The sequence below is a fragment of the Malus sylvestris genome, chromosome 15 (genome assembly GCF_916048215.2).
Source record: "Malus sylvestris chromosome 15, drMalSylv7.2, whole genome shotgun sequence".
Lineage (NCBI taxonomy): Eukaryota > Viridiplantae > Streptophyta > Magnoliopsida > Rosales > Rosaceae > Malus > Malus sylvestris.
This window is the reverse complement of record NC_062274.1, coordinates 32441030-32453554: the sequence shown is the minus strand read 5'-3', so window position 1 is coordinate 32453554 and position 12525 is coordinate 32441030. Positions and strand designations below refer to the sequence as shown.

General features: G+C 39.1%; 1 protein-coding gene across 1 annotated transcript; it reads left to right on the top strand.

Annotated features, from left to right (window-relative positions):
• Nucleotides 1-10501: 10501 nt before the first annotated feature.
• LOC126603805 (ras-related protein Rab11D) lies at nucleotides 10502-12503 on the top strand. The gene is made up of 2 exons (XM_050270762.1): nucleotides 10502-10883; nucleotides 11871-12503. Exons 1-2 carry the CDS (start codon nucleotides 10660-10662, stop codon nucleotides 12313-12315), a joined length of 669 nt encoding a protein of 222 aa, XP_050126719.1. The 5' UTR covers nucleotides 10502-10659; the 3' UTR covers nucleotides 12316-12503.
• The last annotated feature ends 22 nt before the right edge of the window (nucleotides 12504-12525 follow it).

The following is a 12525-nucleotide window of genomic DNA, read 5'->3' as shown; positions in this document are numbered from 1 at the left end:
TTGAAGATTTGAGGAAATAAGGATTGGTTCTCCAAAACACCAAAAACTTGATGTCTCTAAGTCTCTAAGTCTCTTCACCAAGGATGTATCTTGTGAAGATGATATGGATGACTTAAGGAAGAAGAGATTGCTAGATGTCCCTTCCTTTAGTGGCCGGCCTCTTGGAAGAAAATGGAGAAAATGTTTCACCCAATTTCAACTAGAAAACCCCTAAATGAAAATAAAGCTATAAAGTTCCTTTTATACTTCATTTCTTTGGTGAGTGGCAAACTTGCCCATTCACCCTAATGGCCCGCCCTCCTTGGTGTTATTGGGCTATTTGCCCATTTTGTTTTAGTTGTCATACAACTTAAACATAATGGGCCTTTTGGACCAAAACGCTTTTGGGCCCCGAAACCCAAAACCAACATATAAGCCCTATACGAACCTTTCGTAAAATTAATTAACTAATTAATTAATCTTGACCATTCTTCAATTAAACCATTTAATTGCTTATCCATTTCATATAATTTCTTCACATACATCCTTACTCGGTGTACGATCCATTAGGTTCCAATTAGCGAGGCAGTGGGCGATGTTACTCTTAACTATCGATTGTGAATTGAAACCACATTTCAATTCTCCCTTTAATGATTAGTGTTACCTAATCATTTGGGCTTCCACAAACCATGAGTGACACCTAGCAGTATGTCATGGTTACCCAAGCTAAGTAGAATTGGTTGGAGAACCTATCCAGTTACAACTACAATGCAATACGGTCCTTCTCTAATACAATACTCTTAATCACATTGTTTAAGTGATAGTTTATTTCATGTCTACTATCCAATGTGATACTTTCCTATATGATTCCCTTGAATATGATTTGGAACAAACTTCCTAAGTCATATTCATTTGCTTTGGCCAAAGACTTTAGAATCATATCTTTGAGTATTCTCCCTCCACCATGTAAGGTTAGAGATCCCTTGTTGTGCATTCATATGCCTACATGACTAGATAGCTTGACCACAACAATGCCGTGGACACTCCGAAGGAATGCCGTTGACATGATCAAAGATCAAGGACTTAACCATTAGACATCTATGATGCCTCAAGTCAAAGGACTACTTTGCATATTGCAACCTTAGAGTTCATACATGACATGTATGTTCGAACTCTCTTTTGATCGTAGTTCAGTGTACTCGAGTACTCTTTCGAGCACCTATGTGTTTGTCTTAGTGTCCAACACCAAATGACTTGAGACTAGTTATACTCACGCTTGAGTCAACATAACACATACTAACCTTAGCGGATTGTCAATGCCCAATTGGCAATCCTATGGCTAGGAACGTTTTAGGAATGAACATAAGAGAAAGGTCTCGATAATCTAACTCACTTAGATCACTTATCTCTTAGAACAAATACATTCCTTGGATTCCCTTATTGCTTAAACACATGATACAATAAATAGTGATTAACAATAAGATTTGCCCTCCATTAAACATATAAAAGTTTAATACATTAAGTATTCCAAAAAGCTATTACATCAAATGAGTGGCTTTGTGGGCATACTTCCAACAACCTCGTCGATGAACAAGCTCAGCTATTAAACCTGGAGGGGCCAAAAACAAGGGTGAGTGGGCCAGTAAATAAAGTTTTAATAAAAACCTTTTAAAAACGTTATATGTTAGATCTCACATCGCCCAAGGGAATGAATCATGTAAGCCTTATATGTATATTCTCATCTCTACCTAGCACGAGGCCTTTTGGGAGCTCACTGGCTTTGGGTTCCAACGGAACTCCGAAGTTAAGCAAGTTCGGCCGAGAGCATCCCCAGGATGGTGAAGGATGATTTGTGAAAAACATGTTCGTTTAAGCAACATCTATAAGCATGCAATTAACAATTAAAGGTGGAATCATGCTTGCATGCACTCAAAAACAAAACATTACCCATGAAATTCAAAGCCTAGTAGATTGGTGAACCAAGACTCAACTCAAATCAAAGTGAGTTGAGAAATTTATACCTTTGTAGATTCCTCTTTGCATAAGCAAAGGCTAATCACCCAAAGAGAGGGCCTTCATTCCTTGCTTCTTAGATCCATGGTTTTGGATAGAAGAATATGGTTCTCCAAGTTCCCAAAATTGAAAACCTCTAAGTGTCTACACCAAGGTTAGATTGGAGAAGAAATGAGTGACCTTGGAGGAGTGGGATTGCTAGATACACCCTCCAAGGGGGCCGGCCTCCTAGAGAGAAAAGGAGAGACATGTTCTCTCCAATTTTCTCCAAAAGAACCCTTAATGAATTTTAGGCTATAAAGTTCTTTATATAGTCACTTCTTTAAATGGCCTAAAGAACCAAAAACCCTAATTCAACACACATGGCCGGCCATATAAGGGATATGGGCTTTTGGGCCTTTGTGAATATTTATTCATTAAATTGTCATACAACTTAAGTCAATGGGCTTGACGTTCGAAGCCCATTGGGTCTTAAGGTCCAAAACTATCCCGAGGTCTTTAACGAACTTATTTGTTTGATTAATTAACATATTAATTAATCCTTGCCATAAATAATTAAACCATTTAATTATTCTTACTCATCTCCATTGTTTCTTCAATCTCCACCTTACACGGTGTACGATCCATTAGGTTCCTTTTAGCGAGGCAGTGGGCGATTAGAACTCTTTCAAATCGATTGTGAATTGAAACTTACTTTCAATTCTCCCTTTAGTGATTATACACGTTTAGGGCTTCCACAAACCAAGAGTGACACCTAGCAGCATATCATGGTTACCCAAGCTAATCAGAAGAGGTAGAGAACCTATTCAGTTTAGGATTACAAATGCAATACGGTCATTCTCTAATACAATACTCTTGACCACATTGTTTGGTTTGATAGTTTATTCATGTCTACTATCCAATGTGATTCGTGTGCTTATATGATTACCTTGAATGTGATTTGGAACGACTTCCTAAATCTCATTCATACTCTGGCTAGAGATTCTTAATCATATCATAGAGTATTCTCCCTCAAACAGTTTGAAGGTTAGAGATTCCTTGTTGCGCATTCACTTGCCTCCATAGCTAAGTGGCTTAACCCCAACTATGCCGTGGACACCCTCCTTTTGGAGTGACTTTTGACATAATCAAAGATCAAGGACTTAACCACAAGACAACTATGATGCCTCAGGTCAAAGGACTACTTTGCATTATCCCAACCATGAGTTCTCATGTGACATGAATATGAGAACTCTTCGTTGATCGTGTTCAGTGAACTCATTCTCTATTGAGCACCTACGTACTTGTCTTGATGTCACACACACCAATGACTCGAGACTAGTCACTCTCCCTGAGAGAAGACACAACACGTACTGATCTTAACGGACTGTCAATGCCCAATTGGCAATCCTATGATCAGGAACGTTTAGGATGTGTCTACGAAAGAATGGTCTCATGAATCTAACTTCTTTAGATTGCATTCTCCCAATCACATATTCCTTGGACTTATCGTTTAAGCATATAACATTTATATGAGACAGCTCAAACAATAATCTTTGCCCTTGATATTAAACTAGATTAGTTTAACATGTGAAATGTCCGTAAAGTATCATCATATGATTGGTTTTAGGGCACATTTCCAACAGATGGGTGACCTATTGAGAAGTTCTTGTGTGATTTCCCAAAAACAAAATCGTGAGGGCGTGGTTGGGGCCCAAAGCGGATAATATCGTGCTACGGCGGAGTCGAGCCCCGGTTGTAGTGGGGGCCTAGGCCGGGATGTGACATTATAACCCCTCGCTGTAAAAACCCATATGGTGTCCAGAAAGTCATACTATGAATAAGTATGAAATCAATTGCAAATCAATCGTAAATCCAGAAATATTCCAAATCACTACATATCAGCAGTAGCATAATAAAATCATGCGTTCATCAATCTATGCTGACACATGATTCAGAGTTGCCTAGTGCAACATATACGACTCATAAATCAATCTATGCTAACACACGAGTTGGAGTTGCCTAATGCAACCTGTACGACTCATAGGGAACCTGTACGACAGTGTCAGAGTTGCCTATCATTGCAACATGTATGACAGTGTCGAAGTTGCCTATCATTGCAACCTGTACGACAGTGTCGAAGTTGCCTAAAACATAAATATAGTCATGCATAACTCAATCATTTCAACTAACACCCTAAACTCACCTGAACTTACCTGTGCATTCCGCATTCACCTTAGCACTTCAAAGCTTTTACCACAGTTATATGCAGGTAATATGCATATAGAAATGCCATGATGCAATCTAAAATTCAACCATTTCATAGGATTTTAAAATATATATATACATGACATGGCATAAATGCATAAATCAATTTAAAAGCATTTGTGGAACTATCAATCATATATATAATATAAAAAGGAAAAGACCCACTCGCCTGGAGTCCACGCTACAACTCCCTAGCACGAATATCAAGTTGTCACGAACGATCGCCGCCTAAAACAATTATCAAATCACGTCTCAGAATTCTTATCAATAGAACACATAACTTACATAAAACACATCCCCAAGGACGTTCTAGAATGATTTGAGACCCATTGACCAAAGTTAGCTGTCGGTCAAAGATCGACGATAGGGTCCACAACCCTATGTAACTCAATTCGGAAGATCTGCATCACAGATATCCGATCCGTAACTTTTAAAGATACACATTATATTTCTAAAGCATCATACTAAAATTTCATTACGATCCAACGGTTGATCTCCGCCAATTGCAAATTCAAGTGGCGGTTAACGTTTTATTTTATGAACTAACAAATTCAATTCGGGAAGATCCGTACATCAGATTCCTGATCTGTAAGTTCCTATGATCCTCATATATTACGTACTATAATGTATCAAAGTTTGGTGACGGTCCAACTGTTGGATCGTCAATTGCTATAATACTCAAGTGGCGGACCTTAATGGAACTAGGTTCAAACGACGAAAATTCGTCAATCGGACTTCACATATGGAATTGGAGAATAAAATTTAGCCTAGGGAGGTTTGGGGATTCCTCGGCCCATGCATCGCCGCCACGCGCCGCCTTACATGGCGGTCAGCAGTCCCAATTTGCCGGAAAAATCAACTATTTCTAAAAATTCTCAAACTTCACAGAAATGAAGATCTCAGTGAGTAAAGAAAATTTTATACCTGTGGACAAGCCCAATTTGGCCGGGAAAAGCCTCAAATTACCATGAACTCGCCTGAACCCTAAAATTTGGGTGTTCTTGATTCGATCAATCCGCAACACCACCGCCCTTAAAACTGTTTGGGCTTTGTTCTGACCTCTAGAGAAGTGTTTTGGTGTTGGTGATTGAAGGTAAGTGTTTAAGAAATGGGTGGATCGCTGCCTAGTCACCCACGAAGCCGTGCGTCGGCCTTCACAAAATTGGAACTAAAACTCTTTGTTTTTGGGCTGAGATGGTGGATGGAAGGCCACGTGAGTGATTTGCAGGTGATGGATGGTGGTGATCAACAAGAAAAATGGCGGAAATTCACCGGATTTGGAATCGGGTCGAAACTGGGTTGTGTACTTGAAAGGGAAGGGTTCATGATCTCGTGCCTCTCACTCTTCTCTCCTTTCTTCCCTTCTCTTCCTCCCATTGGTCCACTCACCTCCTCCTTCTCTGGTTCGTCCGCCTCCCATCAGATGGGTGCTTCCTCCCCCGTACCACCTTCCCTCACTTCTGATTGGTTACCCTTCCCACATGGTGAGAAGTTTTTAATTAATTTATATCTAAACATTAAATTACTAATTTCAAACGTCCGTAACTATACCAATATAATCCGGACTCGCAAACGGCTTTCACCTATGTGTTCGTACTAACGAGTACTACTCAAATACGCTAAAAGAATAATTCATACGTTTCTCTAGATGATGGTCAACGGAAGTCAAAGTCCTTACCTCTAGAGGCATTTTCGTCAATTCCCTCGATTAAAATAAATAAAAACGTAATTTCAGGGACGGGTTGTCACAATGATAATTGTCACATCCCACATAGCCTAGAGGTAAGGATCCTGTAAGCCTTATATATATATATTCCCATCTCTACCTAGCATGAGGCCTTTTGGGAGTTCATTGGCTTCTGGTTCCATTGGAACTCCGAAGTTAAGTGAGTTCGTGCGAGATCAATCCCAGGATGAGTGACCCACTGGGAAGTTCTCGTGTGAATTCCCAAAAACAAAGCAGTGAGGTCGTGTAGGGGCCAAAAGCAGACAATATCGTGCTACGACGGAGTTAAGCCCGGGATGTGGTGGGGGCCCGGGCCGGGATGTGTGTTGGAAATGTGCCCTAAAACCAATCATATGATGATACTTTACGGACATTTCACATGTTAAACTAATCTAGTTTAATATAAAGGGCAAAGATTATTGTTTGAGCCGTCTCATATAAATGTTATATGCTTAAACGATAAAGTCCAAGGAATATGTGATTGGAAGAATGTAATCTAATGAAGTTAGATTCATGAGACCATTCTTTCGTAGACACATCCTAAATGTTCTTGATCATAAGATTGCCAATTGGGCATTGACAGTCCGTCAAGATCGGTACGTGCTATGTCTTCTCTCAGGGAAAGTGACTAGTCTCGAGTCATTGGTGTGTGTGACATCAAGACAAGTACGTAGGTGCTCAGTAGAGAATGAGTTCACTGAACGCGATCAACGAAGAGTTCTCATACTCATGTCACATGAGAACTCATGTTTGGGATAATGCAAATTAGTCCTTTGACCTGAGGCATCACAGTTGTCTTGTGGTTAAGTCCTTGATCTTTGATTATGTCAATGTCACCCCATCGGGGTGTCCACGGCATCGTTGGGGTTAAGCCACTTAGTCATGGAGGCAAGTGAATGCGCAACAAGGGATCTCTAACCTTCAAATCGTTTGAGGGAGAATACTCTATGATATGATTTAGAATCTCTGGCCAGAGTATGAATGAGATTTAGAAAAGTCGTTCTAAATCACATTCAAGGAAATCATATAAGAACACGAATCACATTGGATAGTAGACATGAATAAATAAACTATCAAACCAAACAATGTGGTCAGGAGTATTAGATTAGAGAAAGACCGTATTGCATTTGTAATCCTAAACTGAATAGGTTCTTAACCTCTTCTGATTAGCTTAGGTAACCATGACATACGGCTAGGTGTCACTTATGGTTTGTGGAAGCCCTAAAAGTGTATTATCACTAAAGGGAGAATTGAAAGGAAGTTTCAATTCATAATCGATTTGAAAGAGTTTTGATCGCCCACTGCCTCGCTAAAAGGAACCTAATGGATCGTACACCATATAAGGTGGAGATGGATGAAACAAACTAAATGAGTAAGAACAATTGAATAGTTTAATTATTTATGGCAAGGATTAATTAATATGTTAATTAATCAAACGAATAAGTTCGTTAAAGACCCCGGGATAGGTTTTGGACCTTAAGGCCCAATGGGCTTCGAACGTCAAGCCCATTGACTTAAGTTGTATGACAACTTAATGAATAATGATTCACTAAGACCCAAAAGCCCAAACAACCCCCCATGGCCGGCCATATAGAGAAAGGGTAGTGAACTTGCTTTAATTACAAGTTTGCCACTCAAATGAATAAAGGTATAAATATGACTTTATAGCCTTTTATTCATTAAGGGTTTGTTTTGGGGAAAATTGGTGAGAATTGTCTCTCCATTTCTCTCTAGAAATGCCGGCCACCATGGAAGTTGTAGCTAGCCATCTATTCTTCCATGGTCACTCATTTATCATCCATGCTCTCCTTGGTGTAGATCCATCCAAATCCATGGATCTAAGATGCAAGGAATGAAGGCCCTATCTCTTGGGTGATTAGCCTTTGTTTAAATACAAAGAGGAATCTACAAAGGTATAAATTTCAACTCACTATGTTTTGAGTTGATTCTTGGTTCACCAATCTACTAGGCTTTGAATTTCATGGTTAATGTTTTGTTTTTAAGTGCATGCTAGCATGATTCCGCCTTTAATTGTTAATTGCATGCTTATAGATGTTGCTTAAATGAAAATGTTTTCTCAAAATATTCCTTCAATGTGACACAGAGGGCTCCTCTAAAAATTATAATAATTATAGCCGTTGGATCAAATTTCAACGGTCCAAATCATTTGATCCTTAGGCTCAGTTTTTTAAGATTTGGAGAGGATCTGGGTTTGTGTATATCATACATGAAAACATAATAAAATTTTGAATAATAATTGCGTTCCTCGTTGGAGAATGCGCATATTTCATATTTTGTGAATAAGGTATTTTTTCATATGAACTTCAAAATTAAAATCTTTAAATTTCTTAACTTCTATTTGAAGATCATTCATAAAAATATTATTCACATTGAAGGTTATTTGGTTATCTAAATGTATAAAACAAATGGACAGTTCATCATGAATATGTTATTTGGTGCTTATATCATTGATTTCTATACGTTTGAATGATTAAATATCTTCAATTCAAATGAGTTTTTTTTGTTTTTTTGTTTTTGTGAGAATAGGTCTTCAAATAAAGATTAAGAATTTAAATAGTTCTTATTATAAAAATGTATGGTAATACGTTATTCAAAGAGAAGTTAAACGGTTTCAGTTATAAAATTTGTATGATAAATATACGTTATTAAAAAAAGTAAAAAAGTATGTGCATTTTGTCACAGCTCGTCCCGAAAATTTTATATTGGGAGCGTGAAATGACGGATTTACCCTTAGCGGGTATTAAGGTATGTGTGTGTGACGTTATTTGGTTTAACTTATTATAAGTTTTGGATTAAAATTTTGGCTTTTGTTAATTTTGTGGTTAGGGAATTAGATGAAATGGATGGTGAGGATTGGTGTTGGACACCTCACACTCCCTGTCCTCTCCCTCTTTCCCGTAACTCTCTCTCTCCTCCCTCACGATTCCCTGCTCTCTCTCTCACCCCGATTGTACGGACCTCACCAAAACCATCCAAAACTCCATGGATCGAAGCAAACAAGGGAATTTCAAGCTCATAGTGAGCTTAGTGAGGTCCCAAGGAAGCTCGGAGTGCTGCGTTTGAAGGTTTTGGACGTCGAGATCACTAGGTTCGATTTTGGCCGGTTTTGCTTGGAATTTTTCCGGTGACACCTATCCCGAGGACGAGTGCATCCAGGGACGTCACGGGGGTTACGACCCATCGACTTATCAGTGAGTGGGCAGTTTTGTTTTCGTATTACCTATATACTACTGTTTTCCCAGAAAATGCGTTTATATGAAAATATGATTTAAATTGCCATGCATGCAATTGTTGAGATATTTAAATTGATAATTGATGCATATATATGTGAATTGACGCGGTGGACGCACATGTGAGTCTTTACATCATTCAGACGATTTATTTTATGTGAATTGCATTGGAAGCTCATAACCTGCACCCTTGGTGTTAGTGCTTATATTATTCACCACACCGCACGCTCACCTTGGATCCAAGTACCTGGATGTCGTACAGACCACTAGAGATGGTTCCGACATGCCAGTCGTACAGACCATTAGAGGGGTTCCGACTGGTGGGTGACCTTAGATTATGTGCACAGATGATTGATGAGAGAAGCACTAGAGCGTATTATTTCACCATCTTAGTCGTACATACTACTATAGGTAGTTCCGACTTATGTGCAGTGTAGTGCCGTACAGGTCACAGTTGGTGACTCCGGCAAGGCCGTACAGGTCACGGTTGGTGACTCCGGCTGGATGGGATAGTGAGCTATAGAATCAGCCGTACAGGACCACTGCAGGGTCTCCGGTTGATTTATTATTTCACCTGATTATATTGATGCATTCATATTATATTTTGGCATGGCATGGCATATTCTTTCTGAGATGTTATGTTGATAGTTGGTGAGCGGAGTTTTGATGATATATGTATTTATATGTTTATATGCTATTTTTCTGGGAAAGTATACAGGTTTTACGGTGAGGGGTTAGAAACGTTTTAAATAAAATGTTTTTGGAAAATCTTTGGTTTTACTGACCCACTCACCTTTATTTTGCGCCCCTCCAGGTTCTAGTTAGTAGTTGGTGGCTCACGAGGTCTTTTTCGGCATTCTGACAGACGTTCTGCATGTAGGGCTCACCTGCGGGTGTTGTACTTTAATTATGGTCTTACTTGACTGCACTTATATCTACGCTCTGAATTCGTGTGTTTTACTTTATAACTCTCTCTTGTATGCTAGTAGGTTATGCTGCTAGTGGTTGGTTTAAATTCCTTCATATTTCTGTTATATCTTGCTTCCGTGTCGCACTTTTGATTACGTCACACTCACGTGACGGCCAGCATGCCTTGATTCTAGGATCAGGGTGTGTCACATTTTCCATAAACATGAAGTTCACAAAAATTATCCTAAAATTTAATTAAATAATATTTAATTTTGTGACAAACTTGATACCTAATTAACAATCATCGTTGTGAGAACTGATAATTAGCTTTGTTGTGCAACTAGTGCATTACAGACATCCTTTCGTATTTCCAACCAAAATAAATAAATAAATAAATAAAGTAAAAGTCTTGTGGGGTTTAGATAAATTTCAAGTCCTTTGCTTTGTGGGGCTTTGATAGCAGAAGTAGCGATCTGGGTTTTCTTCTTATTTGATTGGAGAGTTGGCGTACTTGAGTTGGGAGGGAACAGAGAAATGGCGAGTTATGGGGACGCGAGCCAGAAGATAGACTATGTGTTCAAGGTGGTGCTGATAGGGGACTCTGCGGTGGGCAAGTCTCAGATTCTGGCCAGGTTTGCCCGGAACGAGTTTAGCTTGGACTCCAAGGCCACCATCGGCGTCGAGTTCCAGACTCGGACCCTCCTCATCGAGCACAAGAGTGTCAAGGCCCAGATCTGGGACACTGCCGGACAAGAACGGTCTCTCTCTCTCTCTCTCTCTCTCTCTGCAGCAGTAGCGTACAACCCTTTTCTTTCGGTCTTCTACTTGGGTTTTTAGATTTGGATAGTTTGCAACAATTCCAGTAAACTTTCTGCTTTTTACTTTTTCCTGTTTTAGTAAAAGTTGTTAAGTTGCTTTTTTTGTGAGCAGTATGCATAGATTTCATTTACATCCTTTTAAGTTATCTTTTTTATTTTCTGGGTTTGATTTCTTCAAGTAAATTTGTAATGTTGGTAAGTGAATTACTTCTTTGTATGCTACATATGAATAAGATAATCACCTGAGGCTTTTAGATCCGTGTTTTTGAATCTCATAAGTGCACTTAGTATGTTGTGATATTGATATTGATATTGATATGGATATTCACTCAAACGATTAGAAATGTTAAATGCCAGGAATGAAATTCGTTAACATTATCGGTTTCTTATTGTGATCCTTGTGTTCTTAATTGTATAAACTTGCCACCAGTAATATGGTTTTCGGTTACAAAGATATGAAATCGTGTTTAATTTGTCTTCTACTTTTGGTCTTCTTGCAATCTTGGATATTGCCATGGATGATATAGTGGGAGAAGAATTGTCACCTTTTGTTAAGCGGTGTGAATAATTGCTTTCTTTGATTCCCTATATTTGAGAACCATGACACATATGACTTGTCCAAGCTTGTGTTTCTTGCCTGTTATCACCGATTTGGTCTAATGTTTAGTTTCTTTATAAAGAAGATAAGACTTGAGTTTATTAACTGATGGGAATGAATGCTGTTTGGGTGACGATTGTTCACTACGATGATGCACAGTTTTGGACAAATTTACTCCGATTATATTTGGTTATCAACTAAACCGGTCACCTCTGTCTAGTATAAGATGATATGTGCTGCTCATTATATTTCGTTAATTCCAGATTTGCACTAAAGGTTAAGTGTATTCACATCTGATGATTGTCCTTCCCTTGTGCTGTTTTGCGCAGATATAGAGCGGTTACAAGTGCGTACTACAGGGGTGCTGTTGGGGCAATGCTGGTATATGATATAACCAAACGCCAGACCTTTGACCATATACCACGCTGGCTGGAAGAACTGCGTAGCCATGCCGACAAGAACATAGTCATCATTCTGATAGGCAACAAAAGTGATCTTGAGAACCAGCGTGCAGTCCCCACTGAAGATGCCAAAGAATTTGCCCAAAAGGAAGGCCTTTTCTTCCTGGAGACCTCAGCACTGGAAGCAACAAATGTGGAGAACGCTTTCTCGACTGTGTTGACAGAGATATTCAACATTGTTAACAAGAAAAGCCTTGCTGCCAACGAAAATCAAGCTAATGGAAACCCTCCATCTTTGACTGGTAAGAAGATCCTTGTCCCAGGCCCTGCACAAGTAATCCCAGCTAAGAGCAAGGTGTGCTGTACATCGTGATTCAACAGGACCGTGGATTTATAAACATCGGATGCTTTCTTCGACATTCTTAATACTAGCAAATTTTGAGGGGTGTGATATATTTCCTTTGTATATTTTTCTCATTGCTTTGCTTTTAGTTTGCATCAGCTGATTAATCGCATGTTTTCAAAATTGAAATGAAGAACTAGACGAGCCTGATTTGGGTATGCCCGTTGTTGAACTTAAATC